This window comes from Euphorbia lathyris, chromosome 8 (assembly GCF_963576675.1).
Source record: "Euphorbia lathyris chromosome 8, ddEupLath1.1, whole genome shotgun sequence".
Taxonomy (NCBI): Eukaryota; Viridiplantae; Streptophyta; class Magnoliopsida; order Malpighiales; family Euphorbiaceae; genus Euphorbia; species Euphorbia lathyris.
In genome coordinates, this window is record NC_088917.1 from 5165194 (window position 1) to 5186608 (window position 21415).

At 36.5% G+C, this 21415-nt stretch overlaps 1 protein-coding gene across 4 annotated transcripts; it reads right to left on the reverse strand.

The window, feature by feature from the left end:
- Positions 1 to 2848: 2848 nt before the first annotated feature.
- On the reverse strand, positions 2849 to 12288 carry LOC136202581 (uncharacterized). 4 transcript variants are annotated; one of them, XM_065993287.1, is made up of 13 exons: positions 12096 to 12288; positions 11243 to 11482; positions 11036 to 11130; positions 10292 to 10450; positions 9740 to 9973; positions 9520 to 9597; positions 7868 to 8391; positions 7664 to 7774; positions 7101 to 7588; positions 6635 to 6803; positions 5581 to 5820; positions 3346 to 3480; positions 2849 to 3271 (listed from the first exon to the last, which is right to left on the reverse strand). In XM_065993287.1, the coding sequence occupies exons 3-13, from the start codon at positions 11124 to 11126 to the stop codon at positions 3140 to 3142; spliced, it is 2361 nt and encodes a 786-aa protein (XP_065849359.1). In that variant the 5' UTR covers positions 11127 to 11130; positions 11243 to 11482; positions 12096 to 12288; the 3' UTR covers positions 2849 to 3139. The 4 variants fall into 4 exon arrangements, with proteins under 4 accessions (XP_065849359.1, XP_065849360.1, XP_065849361.1 ...); XM_065993288.1 differs by having other exon boundaries at positions 9824 to 9973; positions 12096 to 12287; XM_065993289.1 differs by lacking the exon at positions 9520 to 9597 and having other exon boundaries at positions 9824 to 9973; positions 12096 to 12286.
- Between the last annotated feature and the right edge of the window lie 9127 nt (positions 12289 to 21415).

The following is a 21415-nucleotide window of genomic DNA, read 5'->3' on the forward strand; positions in this document are numbered from 1 at the left end:
GTACCTTATCATATGCTTTCTCCAAGTCAATGAAAACCATATGCAAGTCTTTCTTCTTATTTCGATAGTGCTCCATTAATTGTCTCATTAGATGGATGGCTTCCATAGTTGATCTTCCCGGCATAAAGCCAAACTGGTTTTCCGAGATCTTCACCGTCCTCCTTAGCCTTTGTTCAATCACTCGCTCCCAAAGTTTCATAGTGTGACTCATTAATTTGATTCCCCGATAGTTGGCACAATCTTGGACATCGCCTTTGTTCTTATACAAAGGGATTAAGGTACTTTTCCTCCATTCTGATGGCATCTTATTGTTTCTCCAAATTTTGTTGAAGAACGTCGTCAACCATTCGATTCCTCTTTCTCCCAAACATCTCCAAATCTCAATAGGGATGCCATCAGGTCCTACTGCTTTCTTCAACTTCATCTTACTTAATGCCATTTTGACTTCACCCTTTTGAATTCTCCGCAGGCATTCATGATTTATCATATCGTGATGGATACTTATATCTCCAACATCTTGTTGGCGATCTCCATTAAATAAGTCATCAAAATAGGACCTCCATCGTTCCTTGATATCCTTATCTCCAACTAGGACTTTCTGGTCCACATCCTTCACACATTTAACTTTTCCGAGATCTCGCGTCTTCCTATCTCTCATCCGAGCAATTCTATATATGTCTCTTTCCCCTTCTTTCGTATCCAATCTTGTATACAGATCCCGATTCACCTTTGCTCTAGCATCTCGTATGACCTTCTTTACTTCCCTTTTAGCCTCTTTGTATTTTTCGTAGTTCTCGTCACTCCTACATTTCCCCAATAGTTTATAGGATTCTCTCTTACTCTTTACTGTTTGTCGTACTTCTTCTGTCCACCAAGATGTGTCCTTACCCGGTGGCATGCTACCTTTAGATTCCCCTAGAACTTCCTTCGCTACTTCCCTTATACTATGCTCCATCTTATTCCATATCGAATCTATATCTGAATCCATATTGCAAGTCCAAATATCTTTTTTGGTCATCTCATCCACAAATTTTTGTTGATTCTCCCCTTGCAATTTCCACCACTTAATCTTAGTCTCTACTTGAGGTGTTTGTTTTCTTATACATTTCCTACTTCGAAAATCTAGCACCACTACTCTATGTTGGGTTGTCGTACTCTCACCAGGGATCACCTTACAATCAATATAACTCTTTCTCCAAGCACTCCTTACTAAGAAGAAGTCAATTTGGCTCGCATTACCGCCACTCCGATAAGTCACTAAGTGGGATGTTCTCTTCATAAACCATGTGTTCATGATACTCAAGTCATAGGCTGATGCGAATTCCAAAATATCATTTCCTGCTTCATTCTTATCTCCAAAACCATACCCTCCATGAACACTCTCAAACCCATCTCGCCTAGAACCCACGTGTCCATTGAGATCACCCCCTAGTACCATTTTTTCATCCCTAGGAACCTGTTGCACCACTTCCTCTAAGTCATCCCAAAAAGCTTGTCTTATAGACACATCTAATCCTATTTGTGGCGCATATGCACTAATGACATTCACAACCTCATCCCCTATCACTAGCTTAACACTCATAATTCTATCGCTCTTCCTAGACACCGCTACTACCTCATCAATATACTCCCTATCAATAAGAATACCTACTCCATTTCTACCCTTATCCTTTCCTGAGTACCAAAGCTTATAACCCCAAGGAGCTATCTCTCTAGCCTTGGCTCCAACCCACTTGGTTTCTTGTAGGCATAATATATTTATTCTCCTCCTCTTCATAACATCTACAATTTCAGCTAATCTTCCTGTCAAAGAACCTATGTTCCATGTCCCAAAGCGTAACTTACTACCCTTACCCCTACCCCTACCATTACCGTGGACTAGCTTATTTACCCGCAACCCTTGCATATTTGACACCACCCCCGGGTCCTGGGGTGGCGCGCCGCTTCGGGGCGACGACCTAGCAACCCTTGCACATTTATCACTACACCCGGGTAATAACCAATAAAAATCAGTTTATCGACAAACTTGTTTTGAAAATCCGATATACTCCATCGAATTTTTCATTTAATAAAGATAAAATTACTCTTGAATAAAAAAAATTAAAGGTAGATTTATATCCATTCGTATGTTAAGGGACAAATTTTTATTTCTCCGAAAACATTAGGATCATATTTTTAACTCTTATCCCAAAATTTTATATATCTTAATGAAGGTTAGATTATAATCACGAGTTAAACTTTGACCTGCTCATATCGGTTCCTTTGAAAATTAATGAATTCGAGCTTTGAACTCGAGTTCAACATCTTGTCCGTGAACTACTCACAAGCTTTTCTCGTGAGCAAATCATCAATTCCATTCATGAATTTCGTTCACAAACAACTCATTAATTATGTTCATCCAAAATTTCTTCAACATAAAACTACACAATTTTAAAACCTACAAAACTCATTATTTTTACATTTCCATTTTTACATAAATACTATTATTAAAAAAAATCAAACCAAACTTGCTCACGAGCGTATTCATGAATATTATAATCAAACTTGTTCATGAACCTATAATCTAACCCGCTCGCAAGCTTTCGACACGAGCTTGGCCGTGCTCAAACTCAGCTCATTCATAAATTGAGCCAAACAGAATCATCCTTTTATGAAGTCGAACACCCAACCACTAATGAAAGGCTCAGCTCAGTTACAACCCTAACGGCGGGCTGACTGAAATCACCGCTTCTAAAGTAGAACCTGGCAATGGGGTTGCAACGGACCCTTGTGCCGTGACTCTACTTGTAAGCTTTTGTTTAGAAGTACAAGAATAGTTAGTATGTTAACAAATATAAGCAGCCAAAACTTTCAAAAATGAAATAATATGCCATTTTGCTACTACATATATGAATCCAAACAAATGTCACCAAAATGATCAATAAGTATATACACAAAAAGAATAAAAAAAATATTACTAAGCTAGCTATATGGTGACATGTCGTTTTCTACAACGATCAAAAACTCGGAACTTTACCAGTCCACAGACACAGTCACATTACATCTCAGCCACCGGCCATGATTGAACGGAATACATTAAACGTCTCCTGGTTGGAAGGGAGGGAGAATCACCTTAGGTTTGCTGCAGCCTCTTTATCAACTACTCCTGTTGCTCGATTATTCTGGTTACGACACCTAAAGCAATAGTTCTTCCCATTGCTCTCAAAGCCACCCTTCCGAGAGCTTTACAGTTTGAGAACTGTTCCACGCAAATCGGTCCGTTTAACACGACCTGAAATTGGAAACAAAATGGTATCAGATTAATCCTGCTCACTATTCAGAGAAGCAACTAATGTCCATCTTTACCTCGATTATTGCTTGTTGCTTCGGAGTGAGACAACGAGGTGCCTTCTTTGTTACTTTGCCGGTTTTTGGATCGAGCAATGATACTATCTTTGAAACTCTTGCAGCTTCTTTTGCATGGTATAGATGAAATTCCAACTGCACATTCAGAAGAAGATTATGTTATTAACACAGTTATCAAAACCGGAACGGTTACAACCAGAAAAGACAGTCATGGATTAAAGGTTCAATATTGTAAAAAGTGCATAATATAAATGTATCACGTTTAAAAATTAGTTTAATTATATTACTACTAATACCAATTTATAATTTTCGTTTTTTTAACTGATGTAAGTTTAAAAATCAAACCCGCGCCGACCCATCTCCCAATTTATGGGACACTGGTTGAGTCATCCGGGTGGGCAGGTTTTCAGTGGTTCTGGACAATGCAATATTTTATGCTTCTCTCCGGATCGGTTTGCCTATTGGGTCCAGTTGAACCGGGTTTGACAACATTGGTTATTACGAGACAACCGAAAACGCACGAATATTCGAGTAAGATACATTGGAAGAATACAGTTGTTTACAGTTTGAATTGTGTAGTTTGTATTAGATTAGGACAGAGTCTTGGACTAGCAGTCTAGTTGAACTTGGTTTATATATATATATATAGAAGATTCATTAATGTTAATATTGAGTCTAAATATTTCCGATATATTATTTTTATATGGTATCAGAGACACAAAAGATTCAAAAACCGAACATCCTAATCTATGGCTTTCGATGCATTCATCTTTTCGCTATGTCTGTTTGATAATAAAAACCTCTCTCAATTTTCCGATAAATAATTTCTTCTTCGCATGTTTTTCTTCTCCTTTCCCATTGTCGTTGTTTTTCTCATCCTCAAAGGTTAGTCATACCCTTTTCTCTTTAGGGTTAGAGAATTAAAAAAAATTGGTCCGTCAATCGTTTATGTGATATTGGTCATGTGATATTGGTCGGTAAATTTCTAGATGAATTAATGTATAGATGCGATGCAGAAGTTCATCAATGGTGGTTTATTGCAGTGTTGATTGAGTCTGTTGGTTTAGCTCTTTTTGATGTTGAAGGTTTTCATAAAGCAATTACAACTTCCTTGGTTCCAGAGCGTTTTTGGCTTGAAAGTGACTCGACCTATGTGGTATCTCTCCTTCGACACGCCGACTTATCGGCCCCCTGGGAGTAGCATCAGGAGCTTCTGGAGTGTCGCGCCTTACTTCGTGAAATGCAATTCGTTGTGTCACACGTTTTTCGGGAAGGTAATCAAGTTGCAGATGCACTGGCCAAATTTGGCAGGATCAGTTCGGAGCCTCACTGGTGGGACTCACATTCTCAATTTTGTTCTAGTTTTATTTGGGACAATTGTAACGGCTGAGACTTGTATAGGTTTGCTTAGTTTTGCCTATTTACTCTTTGACATTACTTGTATTTTTTTTTTTTTATTATTGATTTGGGTTCGGGGGTGGTCGTCTGGGGTTGCCAACCTAGTTGGGATGTCCCGGGCTTCCTTTCCTTGTCCTCAACCTAGTTTGGGTCTTTTATTCTCTTTCTCATCTCTAAAAGAATTTGATGTTTCCATCCTCTTCTATATTCAAACCCTAACTAGAATTTCCAGTTTTGGCTCTTTTTCTCCCGTCCAAATTTTTAGGTTATATTTTGGTAGATGAAATTGAAGGCAGTTTGTGCGTATAGAAGATGTTCGACAAATGTGTGCATCTTAGTCTGATGATCATAGTGATGATGCAAAAAGTCAAAGGTTTATTTGACCAGTTAGCTGCCTTGCAGAGTCCTATGTCAGGAGAAGATTTGCTCGACTATATAACAGTTGGTCTGGGACCTTCCGTCCATTTGTTCAAGCTTTGGAAAGCTCGTCTTGAATTGTGGGGATAGTCTAATGACTCCTAATGGCCAGAGGCCGTTTTCTCTTTCTCAGGCTAATGGTTATTTTCTGTTTCTTCAGTACAAGCTGACTGTTCGTCCACTCCCTGTTCAGCTTGAGGGGAGTATTGGAAGAATACAGTTGTTTACGGTTAGAATTTCGTAGTTTGTATTAGATTAGGACTGAGTCTTGGATTAGCAGTCTAGTTTGAACTTGGTTTCTTAGTCGGACACTTGATGTGTGTGTGTATATATATATAGAAGATTCATTAATGTTAATATTGGGTCTGTAAATATCTCCGATATATTACTTTTATAAGATAATGTTGAGCAGAAGCTTACTTGAGAGCCAACCAGAATCGGGGTTGCAAAATCTAAGACGAGCACCTTCAATTCCAAATGTTTTGCAACAGCAACTGGAAAGTCGGGGTGACAAAGAACACCTCCGGCCATCAAGATGCTTCCATCAATGCTTGCTAGACCAACAGCCACATTGTCTCCAGCTCTAGCGACGGAACAAGCCTGAGAGTCACGCTCTAGGGTGCGTACCGTCCCTATATCTCCTGATGGCATAACCAAAACCTATAACACCAAATACCAACCACACATTAACGGTATACTCAAGGTAACAGTACATATAGTGAAACATATACAAAAATTCAACAAAAGTGTACCAACATACTTGTCACTAGAATTAACAAGCATCTGTATCACATACATAATTTATAGCAGGTGATAAAACCTACGTAGATTCATGGTAAATTACATTTATGGCCCCCAAACTATTGCGCTACTAACATTACGGCCACTAAACTTCATTTCTTGACATAAACATCCTTGAACCTAACATTAAAGTCCACACAACATAATCCATTCAAAAACTAAGGAAATGATAAGGATAAAACAGGTATTTTATTATAGTTTATGGTAACACGGATAAAAGAAAGAGTCAATAATGTAATCAAACTTGTCCAAGTCATCATTTCGTTAATTTTTTTACGGATTGTTATTGATTGAGATTTAATGTTATAGTATTTTTATGTTAAAAAATGAAGTTTAGGGGCCATAATGTTAGTAGCACTGTAGTTCAGGGGCCATAAATGTAGTTTACCCCATTAAGGGTCATGAAAATATTTATCCTATCATGCACACTCTAAAACGAATAACTCCTCACTATACGTGCAGTGTAAGCATGATTACGTAGTCAAAAATATCTTCAACCTTAATATACACACACAAGAAATATACTTGCATAGTGATCGCGGATGCGTATCAAATATATACACACATTATACAATAAACAAAGAAATATTCAACCTCACATGAATAAGGTGTTTTTTTCTTTTCAAACATAATGTTGAGAAAGCAATAACATGTAAGTAGCAGTATCACATACCTTCGTGCCAGTCCGAATAGCTCCAGCCTCTAATTTACCGCAGGCTGATACTTGTCCTCCCGAAGATAATTTAGTAACATCACAAATAGGCATGAGTAAAGGTTTTGAGTAATCTCTTGAGGGAGGTTGAAAACTATCAATTGCATCCAACAGACATGGTCCATGATACCTGCAGTTCAATTACCACTGTCATTTATCAAAACTCTAGCCACGGATGAATCAGAAAAAAGCCACAGGCATTTGATGAAAACTCATTATTGAATCCCCGCTTACAAATAATGAACTGATCCTCAAATCTTTGAATTCATTACATTTTATTCCATCAATGTAATATCCTATATTGTACTCCAACTATACATAAATGTAACTTCATTTAAATGTGAGAGATAAACATTAAATGGACACATGTGAAAAAGGAGAGATTCATTGAGAGATTCAGAGAAACAGATAATAACAATGAACTCACCAGGACAATAAACGGGCATCAGATGGAGCTGACACTAAATTTTGATTTTCCATGACACTTAATGGAATCCATGTGACTGAGGAATCCTTAAAGCCACAGGAACGAAGAAATGCCGCAAGTTCTGATCTTATGAAATCAAACCTATTGTTGGAGTAACCGACAGCATCCATTTTGTTAATTGCAACTATAATTTGGTCGACGCCAAAACTTCTAATAAGTTGTGCATGCTCTCTTGTTTGCCCCTTCTTACTGTCCATGCCAGCTTCAAAAGCCCCAAGTGAGGCATCTATGACAAGAATTGCAGCATCAGCTTGTGTTGCACCAGATATCATGTTTGGCACGAAATCTTTATGTCCCGGAGAATCAAGCACGACAACGTGATACTTTTTTGAATCAAAATAAGCAACAGCCACTGTCATAGTTATTCCTCTTTCTCTTTCTTCAGAACTTTCATCCAACGCCCAAGCATAAGCAAAAGAACCCTTGCCCTGCTCAAATTAAATATCATGTAAGCCAGTAAAATCAAGTCCCTTTTGATGTGAAAATGCAAAATTCATAATTACCTGTAACTTGGCCTCTTTTTCAAATTTGTGCATTTGTTTTTGGGTTATTCGTCCTCGAAGATGTAGTAATCTACCAGTCAGTGTTGACTTCCCAGAATCGACATGGCCAACCTGCAATCACATATAGTTTGATAATTTACACATATGAAGAGAATAAATGAACTGATTCTATAAATAATTGACTAAAATCTGTGTCTGACTTACAATCGCAAGATTCAGTTGAGTTACAGTCTCATCTGCTTCAACCGGGAGCATCCATTTATCAGGTTGATACTGTGCACGTGACTTGGCTTTTTTCTCGTTAAGATTACTCGAGTTTCTAGATTTATCAGACATGGAAATCGTGTTCAATTCACTGGTAAGCTTATGAAAACTACCCCCAATTGAAGATGAGCTACCATCACCAATGCTTTTATGTTTTCCTTTTGGCATTTCATCAATTGATTGGACCCTCAGTGCAGTATCCTTTAAACAATTGTTCTCACCCATGACGTTAGATCCAGAATTTGGCATCAACGACGAAGAGCTAACTGAACTTTCAGAATCTGACCTCACAACAGCTACTCCATTCCTTGCGTGCGTTATCTCGTCTTGATTTCCTTGTTTGCTTTTTGCCATCAATGAAGGATCATTATCCAACTTTTTAAAACTTAATCGTCCATTAGTAGCACCAGTTTTCTCATTCATGCCCGAAGAAGCACTTGTAGATTTGTCGTTCAGAGAAAATGCTACAAGCAAAAAACAGATAACCAAAATGAATCAAACCAGAAATGCTTGAAAACACAATAAAAAAAATCGTAATTATGGAAAAACAGGAACATGATAACAAAGAACTTCATTCATGGACACAAACAGGAATATGTTAAGCATACACAAGTAAAACTTAGGAGGGCGAGCCTTGGCGCAATGGTAAACGTTGTTGTCGTGTGACCAAGAGGTCACGGGTTCGAGTCTTAGGAGCGGCCTCTTGCCAAATAAATTGGCAGGGGAAGGCTTGCCCCAGTACACCCTTGTGGTGGGACCCCTCCCCGGACCCTCGCTCAGCGGGGACGCGTAGTGCGACCGGGCCGCCCTTTTTTTACACAAGTAAAACTTAGATAAGTCTGTAACTTATGAGAAAAATAAATCAAAACTGTTAACATAAATAACAAGCAAAGCACCTTCTAATTATATCAGATAGCAATACCCAGAGAAAAAACCATATCCAAATTCTTAATCTCCGCGCAGCTGAAATTTCAGTGCCTATCAGCAGATACTTCCATATATTGTATCACCACTAATTTTATGAACCTATCAACACCTAATTAGCTCTAGTTTCCAATACAAGGGCTTGAATTTTTTATTTATTTTAATTCTACAACTTGCATTTTTCATAAGAATCATCTGAGGAAAACTGAAAATTGTCTGATTTAGACAATTATACCCTTAACTTTGCATGTTGCTACTCAACAATGTCACTCAGTCTCTTACCCCAATCAAATCAATTGTCTGTTTAAGCATTACAAGTTGCAAGTACATTAAGTGATTTTTCTATAGTCAACTCAAACTTTAGAGAAATGCCTTTAACTTCCTTGCAGGCAAAGAAAGTGAAGTACATAAAGAAAGCACCAAGGGAAGTCATACAACACATAAATTTCCTTATTCTTTCAATTTAATTATGCTTGACACAAGATACTAGCTCTAGCTCATCCCCTGTTTTGGGTTATAACTAATTCTTCAAGATACACTTAAGCTCCTTCATTTGATATTCTAGTTTCCTAGTTCTCTATAGGGCTAACCTAATGATATTTGCAAAAACTGATTTTTGTGACACCCAATATAATTGAGCTATTAAATTAGCATCCGTAGAAGAATACCTCTTGCGCCCTTTTTGAAGGAATGCAATCCACTTACCACTAGATCATCTGGAGATGGAACATCAAACTTGAACGGATCTGTATAATTAATGATACAAGATCAGAATACATCTATTCCTATTTGCAAACAGAAATTGGCAACTTCAGTGACCAGCCAATGAGCCACTAAGGATTTTCAAGTTGAGTCACAGGATTTAATATCGACATTCTATGTTCGGACCTATGTTAATTTGGGAATGGGCTGATTGGCTAGGAAAACTATAAGCCTTAAGGAATTCACATAAATTTCCTTGGAAATTCTCACACTTGAGAAGATCATAGCCCCCTTCTGCCACTTTTAACTTATCTTCCCGCAATTGAGCTACCACAGGCTTCTGGGGTGGACACTGCGGCAATGATCCAAAGAGAGACTTGGCCATTACAGATACTCCAGAATCCTTGCACATACTGTCAGCTGCATGAAAGAGATCTATTCTAAGGAGAACTACTTGAAAGGAAATCTGACTAAAAAGACAGAGCAAGCATTCTGCATAGCTAATGAGACCAACAAACAACATCATGCAAGGGTGTCACTGCCAATAACATGCCTGACAAGTTTATGTCCTAAATTAGTCTGGGAACTTAAACTAAGAGATCAATAGATACATCAAAGCAACATTTTTATAAAAGAAAATAAAAGTACCTTAAGAAAGAGACTAGATGAAGATGAATACACAAAGTTATACAATTTCAGATTCAACATGAATATAGTCATCGAAAAAAAAGTGCATACCAGCTTTACTATCAGTATTCTTGTAATCGCCTGCCCTAGGGGTACGAATCACCCCACAAACGTCACATGCAGACATGCTCTCATCATTGTCATAAGTGCAAATGGGGCAACTCCATTTTCCAAGCGTACTAATTGCTGGTTTAGCCTCTGGAGCTTCCTCTGTGAAAATAAAAGTCAAGAATTAAGCTTTTCGTTACATGCATCACTATGATTATTTTGCAAACACGTACATATAGCTTATAATTTATAATCTACAAAACGGCACTGATTTACAAATCAATAGTTTCATGCAATGCAAATAAGGAAAAAGTAGGAATTATCACGATAAAACAGGTTATAACTTTTCCTTTGTTTTTTACAAAGCCGCGTATGGCAAAAACCAGCTAGTAAGTTGAGAAAGGCAATGATTAAATAAGTCTTTCTGAAAACCCCATTTATAAATATGATCAAAGACACCTCTAAACCTTCTATCTACATCACATGATACGTACAAATTAGCTCTCAAATTCATGATTTTGGAGATGCCACCCCCACCCACCTCCAACCATCACTCCAAAGTAAAAAGCGGAATAAATATCAGAGAATACTAAAATGTGCAACATATCCAAAATCCAAGTAGGGGTAACTAGAGCTAAGCAAGAAAGGATAGAAGCACAACTAAACAGCAGCACAGAACTTAAGTTTTCAAATAACTATTTGTATGCACACATTCAGGCATCCATGTACTGCGAGCTTATTGCTTACCATTTTCCTCTAAATCTTCATAATTGTCATAATCTTCATAATCATCATAATCCTCGTAGTAATCCACCCCATAGTTTATTTTACGAGGCATTGTTCTGAAGAAAGTATGATAGAGATCCAGCAGGATTATTATCAAATTTGAATTATCAGTATAGCATTACAAGAAACAAACTTAAAATTAAAAATTCCACAGAAAACTTTTCCTACCCAAAGGATGTCGGTACTCAGAATAAACAAATTAACGACTGCACATGCCAACCATCTTAATAAGGATTGAGTTCAAAGAGCCATCGATTCACTGAGCCATTGCAGGATTTTGATCTACAAAGAGCAGCAGCAGACCAAGTAATAAATTTGAATTCCAAAAAATATATTTTTCTCCAAAGTAATATGTTCTTTCTCTACTGCTCAGAAAGCATCTCCAGTTTCCACTCTTCAGTAATGAAGCTGCACATAAACGAAATAGAGATTACATTGCAGTTAATTAAGCCTTTGTTTGGGAGTTGGGTGGTTAATGGAGGTCAGAGTTAGAGGAGGTAATGGAAGGGGAAGGGAAGTGATGGAAATGAAGGTTAAAATGAAAGTCAAAAAACTAGTTTACATTACTCCCATTAATCCCCATTTTGGAGGTTAAAGATATAGAATTAATGGGAGTACACTATTAACTCCCATTAACCTTCATTTACAGAGAAGCTCCCAAACAAGGTTAATTTAAAATTTAAAATTCAATTACTCCCATTAATCTCCTCCCAACCAAGGGCTAAATGATGCCGAGCTAGAAAAAGTAAAAAGACTTTGCTGAACAATGGAATTCGAATTAACAATACAAGGAAAGACAACGAATCTAATAAGTTGTTTTCTACTAACAAATTTTCTCAGCATCCAAACAAACTGTTACAGAGTTGAAATTCAAGCAGACTCAGAAATTGGTAGTAAATATACAATGCTACGCAAGCAATTGAGATGAGTAATTAGAATATATCTCAAATTTCATGTAATTGTATGAGAATGATTAGATTAAGTAAAAATAAAGGAAGGGGAAAAAGAAATTAGGGTTCACCTGCGGAAAGAAATCGAATTGATAAAAGGTACGACGATTCATTTCCGAGATGTGAGCCATTTCTGTAGGTTTCCTGAAATTTCCCACCCGTTTGTATTTATTTTCTTTTTGAGAATCCACCCAAACCCAAATAGAATAGGGAAACTAAAATGGATTATGGTAATTGCTTTGACGATTCTAAAAAATCTTTGAAGTGACTGAGTTTAGAATATTCAAGAAAACGATTTGGTGATTTTTTAATATAAAAAATGATTTTTTAATATAAAAAATGATTTTTTTATGGAAATATAAAAAATGATTTAGTTACTTATTATAATTAAAATAAAGGCTTAATACATCATTTGTCATCTGAATTTGTCCAAAAAACTTAATTGGTCCCCTGAACTTTCAAAGTGTTCCGACAGCCCCCTGAACTTGCATAAAATGTTCAGTTAGCCCCCTGAACTTGCATAAAATGTAATCAATTGATCACTCGGTCGTAAAAAAGTAAGTTAAATACGGAAGATGTATTCCACGAATCTTAAAAAAAGTAAAACGACCAAAATCGGAGTATACGATTCTAATATTAGAGAAGACAAGTTGTACCGTTGAGTAAGCAATAACATCCTTTTTAATCTATTTTTTTTAATTATGTAATAACATTTTAAGATGCGTGGAATACATTTTTCGCATTTAACTTACTTTTTTACGACCGAGTGATCAATTGATTACATTTTACGCAAGTTCAGGGGGCTAACTGAACATTTTATGCAAGTTCAAGGGGCTATCGGAACACTTTAAAAGTTCAGGGGGCCAATCAAGCTTTTTGGACAAGTTCAGGGGGCAAATGATGTAGTAAGCCTAAAATAAATTATACATAAAGTAATGAACTGTGAATCATAAGAGGGGTGTTTGGTTGCTCATTTTCTTGCTCCTGTTTGTTTTTTCACTTCAAAATAGAGAGTTTTAGGTGTTTGGTTAGTGACATACTGTTTGCCTTTTACATCTGAAAAACAACAGTATGTGTTTAGTTAGTGACCTCCTGTTTGCATTTTACACCCGAAAAACAGTATTTTCCAACAACAAATAGCAAACTGTAACAGCAACAACAAATAGCAAACAGCAACAACAAATAGTAGGTAAAACAAACGGACCCTTATATTAAGTACCCGATCTTCCATGTTACTTGGAGGACCTCCAATTCACATTTGGACACGTGTATGGTGACCTCACGTAATAATTAAAATAGTAGGGCTTCTTATAATAATTGTGGATCCATATTACACGTGTCAAAATATGTATAAGATGTCCTCTATTTGACATGGAAAACCGGATGCTTCTAATAATTTGCCGTGAATCACACTCTCAACTTTTGAAGTTGTTTATTATTAGAGTTTTCTTTTTTAACCTAAAAGTGATGTGAAGGGAGGAAATAAAATATTGGTGAAAAAATACCTCTAACGTTTACGGTCAAGAATAATTTTACCTCTAACATTTAAAATGATGCAATTTTACCTTTAAAATTGGCAGTCAAGAATAATTTTACCCCTAATGTTAACAAGTTGTGTCAATTTCAGGCGTTATTGTAAAACACATATTTTGTTCCTTATTCTGTACCAATCGTATATCAATTCGTTAAAAAAAAATCATATTTTATGTGATTAAATAATAGAATTGGAGATTAATATTTATAATTTCGGCGAAATATTTTAAATTTTTTTTCTTTTTGATTTTTTTTATAAATTTTTTTCACGTCTAATCATATGTTTATGATCTGTTACTAATGAGCAGTGGCAGATCCAGAAATCGACGTCCGGGGGGGCTGATTTTATTCCGATTATTGGGAGTAATTTTTCGAAGTCCAGTCTGTTAGGGATGAATTTTTATTTTTAAGCTTTTAGCACGCTTAAACTTTATGGTTTTGGTATGTTAGCTAAAATTTGTAACATTTTCACACTTTTTTATTTTTAGCTATAATTTTTTTATAATTTTCATAAAATTTAATTTAGAAATTAAGTTAAATTGAATATCAAAATAAGAAATTGATTTGTTTTATAGAAAAGAGATAATAAATTCTAAAAAAGTAGATATAATAAAAATAACTTCATATAAAAACAAAAAATGAGTTTGGTATGGTTTGAATCCATGATCTCTCACCTTAAAACAAGGCTCTTAACCAACTCAACTACTTTAAACTTTTAAGATAATACTACATAGGTTAAATATATATTAATATTTGGGGAGGCTAGACAAGACAAAAATAACGACACTCAAGGGCGGAGCCGATGGCCGGGGGGGGTGGGGGGGGGGGGGTTTCGCCCCCCCGGGCTCTGGGCTGGATCCGCCCCTGCTAATGAATGATAAAAATGACTCAAATATGAAGTGTAGATGACAAGATTAATGACCTAAAAAATAGTTTGATGAATTATTTCTCAAATTGATCCAACTTGACAACGTTAGAGGTAAAATTGCTCTTGAATGCCAACGTCATGGGTCAAATTGCACAATTTTAGACGTTAGAGGTAAAATTGCTCATTGCTGTAAATGTTAGTGATATTTTTACATATTATCCCTGAAATATTATTTATCCGTTCCACAATAGATGTCTTTCTAAATTTTTTTTGTTCCATAATACATGACATTTTGATTCAATTAATACACATTAATTGTCTTTTACTGAATATACCCCTATTTAAGTTGTCTTTTTATTTTAGGAATAGATAAAATTAATTAGTGGATGCAATTAATACAAGAGTAACAAAGTCTTTTAGTTAAAACTAATTACATTTCTTAATTACTATATCTTAACCTTAAAACATTTTTTTTTGATGAAAACCTTAAAACATATTTACTATGGAACAGATGAAATATATTTTAGTATGATGTGTTGAATTTTGATAGTTTGTATAGCACCATATTAGAGATGCTCTTATGTATTTTACATAATTATATATGATATAAATGACATAAAAATGATAATCGTATCAAACAAGTTGTATCTGTAAATTATATTGTTGTGTCAGAAATTGGTAGCCATATTGGAAATGCAAATTTAGATGTACCTACAAAATAGTGTGATTCTAATTGTAATTTTCATATTCTGAACACCTCCAACATTTAAAATTTCAAACCCTTGGTAAGGTTTAAAATTCACATCTTCCGTTAGAAAAAATTAATCTTTCGATAAGTAGGCTTGAATGAAAGGTAATTACAACTTTTATCTTATTTCACATTTTGATGTACAATTTCCATTTTTGTACACAAAACTCAACAACCTTATGACGATCTTCCACTAAAGTGTACAACCACTAAAAACGATTGATCAACACATTACCATTTTTTTTATCCAAAAGTAGGACTCGCCCATCTTCTTCAACTCATATTCTTCAGCCCATTTTCTCTTTCTAACTCTCACTTTCTCTCTTCCTCCACAAATTGTTAATACATGTCTGTCAATTCCCACCGTAATGATAGATTAGAATATTAGGAGAGTTTAAGATAGAATATGACGTAATTTTTAATTTCTCTTAATTAGGAAGTGTATTGATTATGGTATAAATACGGATATAAACTAATTACAAGAAAGAGTAAAATTATAGGAGTTAGATCCAAATAGTAATCAGTCTAATTTGTAACACTTAAAAGATATTAACAAAATATATGCCAAAAGATGTTCAGAGATAATGATAGATAATGTTGGTATTATATAGATTATCTCTAACATCCCTCAAGCTAATGGCAGGAGTGAACTGTGAGACGAGAGCGAAGAAGCTGGAATCGAGTACTCGCTAAAGGTTTGGTAAGAGCGTCGACAATTTGATCATCAGTTGGAATAAAACGAATAACTAAAAAACCAGAGGTAACCTGATTCTCGAACAAAAAAATAATCAAGCTCAATGTGTTTGGTCTGAGCATGAAAAACAGGGTTACTAGTGAGATAAATCATCCCAACATTGTCACACCACAATTGTACGAACCTGAAGCAGGATAGCCAAGTAGTTCAGCAATGGCATTGGCAACTGCTTTATACTCACTCTATGTGGATGAGTAAGCTACAATTAGTTGTTTCCGTGTATGCCAGGAAACGAAGATAAACACTGAACACTCTTGTGGAATGCTGATCATCAGGACAACCTTCCCATTCATTTATCGGAGTAACAATGAATGTGTTGAATTTAGGCAAAAGATAACAACAAGCCATGATTAAACGTGCCTGAATGTAGCGGAGTACCCATTTGACACATTTTCAGTGCTCATCAGTGGGGAAGTGAAGAAATTGGCAAAGTTTGTTTACGGTAAAGGCAATATCAGGACGAGTGAGTGTGAGATACTGAAGTGCACCTACCACATTAATGTATTCATCACCAGAAGTAAGACGTGTGCCAAGGTCTTCAGATAGTGTAGGAGTGGTAGCCATAGGAGCCCGTTCTTCAAGAAAATGGCATCTCGTGATTCAAATTATGTTACTCGTCTTAATTTATTTTCTCTCACTAGGACGTATCCCTTTGATATGTCTGAGTATCTTATGAATATACACTTTTTTCCTTTCGGGCTTAGTTTCATAAACTTACTCGATGTGTTGTGGGCGAAAACGGTACAACCCTATGGTTTGAGCATACTCAAAATGGGTTTGCGATATGTCCATAACTTGTATTGAGTGGATGAGGGTACTCAGTTTAGGACATATGTGACTCTCAGCAAGGAATCTCCCTAATAAGAAATTGGTAAATTTGCTTCAACCATCGTTGACCCAAACATATCAAGAAGAGTTAATGCCTCCTCTCAGCAACACCATTTTGTTGCAGAGTATACAGAATGGGAAATTGATGTTAAATTCCTTTTTTATCACATAAAGTTTTGAATTCATCTGAGAGATATTCCCGACTACGGTCAATTCTTAGAAAAAAAATTCTATACGATTGATTCCCAACAAGGTTCATAAACTTTCTAAAACAGTTTAAAGCTTTAGACTTACTATTTTTTTTGAAGCAAAGAATACTTTTATTGGTTGATATCAGCTAAAAGAATATGAGACAAAAAAGGAGGATCATAGAACCACTCCTGACGGACAGACAAAGAACTAACTGCTCTAGCTAAACTATGAGCAGCCCTGTTCGCTGACCGTTTGACAAAAGAGATCGAAGAAATATCTAACTCTTGATATAACAAAATACAATCACTAGTAATATCAAATAGATAAGAGAGAGCATGATGACGACCATTAATAGCTTGCACTACTGAAAGACAGTCAGATCGAATCTCTATATCCCTAATACCATTGTCTTTAATCCATGATAGCGCCTCCTTGATTGCAATAGCTTCCGCGGTAATAGGATCAAAGTTGCCAACAATACTACCATGTTTAGCAAACAAACAGCTTCCACCATTATCTCTTATAATAAAACTGTAGGAGCAATATCCATCCGAAGGGAACAAACCTGCATCCACATTACACGCAAGCCTACCTGCAATCGGACTCAACCATCTGTCCGGCCTCAGTACATTATGCACCTTGGTATGAAACCTCACCTCTTGTGCCGTTCGCTAATTCGTAACATCATTAACAACAGCCCGAACGAGCTCTTGCGCCTGCATTCGTGTCTGATTCCATACCTGGTTGTTCCGTTCTTTCCATAACCACCAAACAACTGATAAAATCTTCCCAATGTATTCCTGATCCGGACCCCTAATCACTTGTTCTAACCAATCAACCACACATTGCACCAACCGCATACGGTAATCTTTAAAGAAAATAAACCAAACCTCCTGTGCAGCCACACACCGAATGAATGCATGATTTTCATCTTCCAGGTCGCTATTACACATTGGACATAACAGTGATAAGGAGTTGTGTCGTTTTTGTAAATTTCCCATGACCGGTAGACAGCCTGCTTTGAGACGCCATAAGAAATTCTTAATCTTTGGCTGTGATTTTACCCTCCAGATGGCTTCCCAAGGGCCAGCGCCAAGAGCTTGCCGAGTTTCTAAGTTCGAAGTTAGTAGCCGGTAGCCGGACTTTACCGAATAAATGCCTGTTTTATCAAATCCCCAAATCCAACCATCTTCCGTATTTCTCTGAGTACGCGGTATCGCAAGAATAAGATCCTTGTCCCTGCAATTAAAAAATTGACTCAATATATTCATATTCCAAGAACCATCAGCCTGCATTAGATCCCTAACTGCTCCCGTTGGAAGACTCGATGTAATAGGACTCGTAATGTACGGATTCCGATCCTCCATTAACCAAGCATCATTCCAGATATTAGTTGTATGACCATTGCCAATTTTTCGCCGAAGGCCTTGCTGAATTAGGGGTCGACCAACAAGAATGTTTCTCCAGACATATGAGGGATTATGCCCAATCTCAGCTTCAAGAAAATTCGAGTTCGGGAAGTATCTAGCTTTCAGAATTAAAGCAACCAAAGATTGAGGCTGCTGTATTAACCGCCACGCTTGTTTAGCAAGCAACGCTTCGTTGAACTCTCTCAACCGACGAAACCCGATCCCTCCTTTGCACTTTGGTACGCACAAATCCTCATACCTTATCCAGTTGATAGCCTGGCTGCTGTTACTATCGCTCTTCCACCAAAAACGATTTAGGAGGCGATGGACTTCGTCACAAAACTGAACTGGAAGGAGAAAAATACTCATTAAATACGTAGGGATTGATTGAAGGACATATTTAATGAGAATTTCTTTGCCAGCCCTTGATAAAAAAAATTCCTTCCGGTTCTGAATTCTGGATCGAATTCTCTCCTTCAGAAAGGCAAACGTCTGAGTCTTGCTACGTCCTACAGACACAGGAGCTCCTAAGTAGAAACCAAGGTCCTGCACTTCATGCACACCCAAAGTTGAACTAACCAGGTCTCTGATCGCAGGGTCAGTATTGGTACTGAAAAGAATAACTGATTTTTCAAGGTTAATGCACTGGCCAGAGGCGTTCTCATACGAATTAAGGCATGACTGAATAATGACTGACTCATTCACAGTAGCTCTGAAGAAAAGATACGAGTCATCCGCAAAGAATAAATGTGAGACCCGCGGAGCTGCTCTAGCAATTTGACACCCCTTAATTACTCCTAACCGCTCCTTGTCTTGAAGTAGAAACAGAAAGTCCTTCCGCACAGATCAGAAACAGGAAAGGACTAAGTGGATCACCTTGTCGGAGACCCCGAGTTGGGATAATGGGCCCGATTTCTCTTCCCCCGTGGCTGATTTTATACGATACGGAAGCTCGGGTTTCACGAAAGCTTTAGACTTGCTAGATATAAAATAAACGTGAACATACATGGTACAGTCATCTATGAAAGTAATGAAATAGTAGACCCCATGGTTAGCTTTCACGTTCATTAGACCATAGACGTTTGAATGAATTAATTGCAATGGGTATTCAACTTTAATTTCTTTTCCCAGCGGTTTTCTACGCATTTTTTCCTTAAGCCGCGATTCACAAGAAGGCAATTCAATCTTACTTAAACTACCTAGTAAACCTTCATTGGCTAAATGAATCATTCGATCTTGCCCAATGTAATTCAACCTAACATGTCACAATTTAACATCTTTATTATTCATATAAGAAATAAGTATAATGAGAAAAATAACTGTTATTTTAATTCAACACCAAAAACATTTGAACCATTCGAAACAAACCCATATCCGAAATAATCTTCCAAACACAACTTCAAACTGTTATTACGAATTTAATCGTTCTCCCGTGAATCCAAGTGCTCCGTTTGATTTCCATATTCATATTATGTGCAACTCAAGAGAGATAAAATAGATAAAAGTCCATAAATCTCGCAAGTTTCATTTTTATCCGCGATATCTAAACTTGGGCCACATAAGTTTGAGTCTCTTCGTCGAACTTCTTAGCTCTTGCTCAAGTAATGTTTCCGTCTGAAAGTTGCAATTGACTTGGATTCCGATTCTCATCAATGTTCTTCACCCCTTGAGATTACATAGACTAAACTAATTTGTTGAAGAGGAGAGGAGAGTCCTACTCAAAAGTTACACCACGTATCCAAACACATTCTTGCATTAATTTCTACATCTTAATTATGTAGAACATGATTACCTCCTCATTGTTTCATTTGACGCTCCTATCCAATTTGCAATTCTTCATTTTCCTTCTCAATTCATTTTACTTGACGAACAGATCGAGAAAATAATAAAGTTTGGATATTCTAATCATGCCTATACAAATTCACAAGCAATAAAAAAAAAAGCTAGTCATAAATAAACTAGATAATATAAATTAATCAAAATATAATTTGATCAATTAAAACAATCAAAAAGTAGTTTCCGATTTTCTAGAATTTAGTAAAATACTTTTTATAATTTTTAAGATTTTAAAGTAAATTTAGTAATTTTTTTCAAATATAAAAAAATGAAAACAAAATATTTTGTTCGTCTAAAAATTAAACAAAATACATCAAGAAAATTTCCAAAAATTGCAAAATAGAAGTCTGGCTGAAAACGAAAGCTAATGGCCACCAGGAAGATGATACCCACGTTGTGCACGTGCGGCACACACGCGACACATGACACATTGATTGGAAGCGCTTGCTGACATGTAGCACAAGCTACTTAACTAGTGCACGACACGTGGTGCAACACATTAGACTGTGAGCCTACTGTGTCGTGCCCAAATGTGGTGCATGGGGTCCACATGCCACCTTCCAATCTCGCAAAAACAGTATCGTAAAGGTTAAATAGAAAACACCTGAAAGAGCCCATACAACATACATATATAATATAAGGGTTAGTGTATCTTATATTAATCTCCGACACTGGCCCATCCCGCCATGTGTTTTTAATTCCACACATTAATGAGGTTGCTGGGATTCGAACCCTCGACCGTTTGGTCCTAGAGACTCTAATATCATGTCATGGAACCGATTGAACTAAAAGCTCGAACTGATAGTTAATGCCCAATCATAAATCTTATATTAATCTCCGACATAACTTTGTGAACTATATAATAATCTCATTCCCTTTTGGCTGTGATTTTAGAAGTCGCGGAGGAAGAGTTTTTTCAAGTGGAGATAAAGTAACATGAGATATTGGATTTCGCGGTGAAAACAAAATAAATTAACCCCCTCTCTTTTTTTCCTACATGAAGTCCAAGTCCAACATGTCACTTACATGTCAATCTGTTTGACTTTTTCAAAACGCATGTAACACACCTTACACATTGAGTTTACTTCTTTGAAACCAATGGGTTAATTTACTACATTTTAAGCAAGTCGAGAGTATTGAGACATTTTAAACAAGTTCAGCTACGAAACAAAGTTAAGAAAGCTCAATCAAGCACTTTGTACGAGACAAATAGTGTATTAAGC

Excerpts from the sequence above, each read along its gene's own strand:
- LOC136202581 (XM_065993287.1), bottom strand. The coding sequence starts at position 11,126 with ATGCCTCGTAAAATAAACTATGGGGTGGATTACTACGAGGATTATGAT. Across the intron at positions 7,775-7,867 it reads CTCAACTGAATCTTGCGATT|GTTGGCCATGTCGATTCTGG; the intron begins GTAAGTCAGACA and ends ATGTGATTGCAG. Across the intron at positions 6,804-7,100 it reads GATGCCCGTTTATTGTCCTG|GTATCATGGACCATGTCTGT; the intron begins GTGAGTTCATTG and ends ATTGAACTGCAG.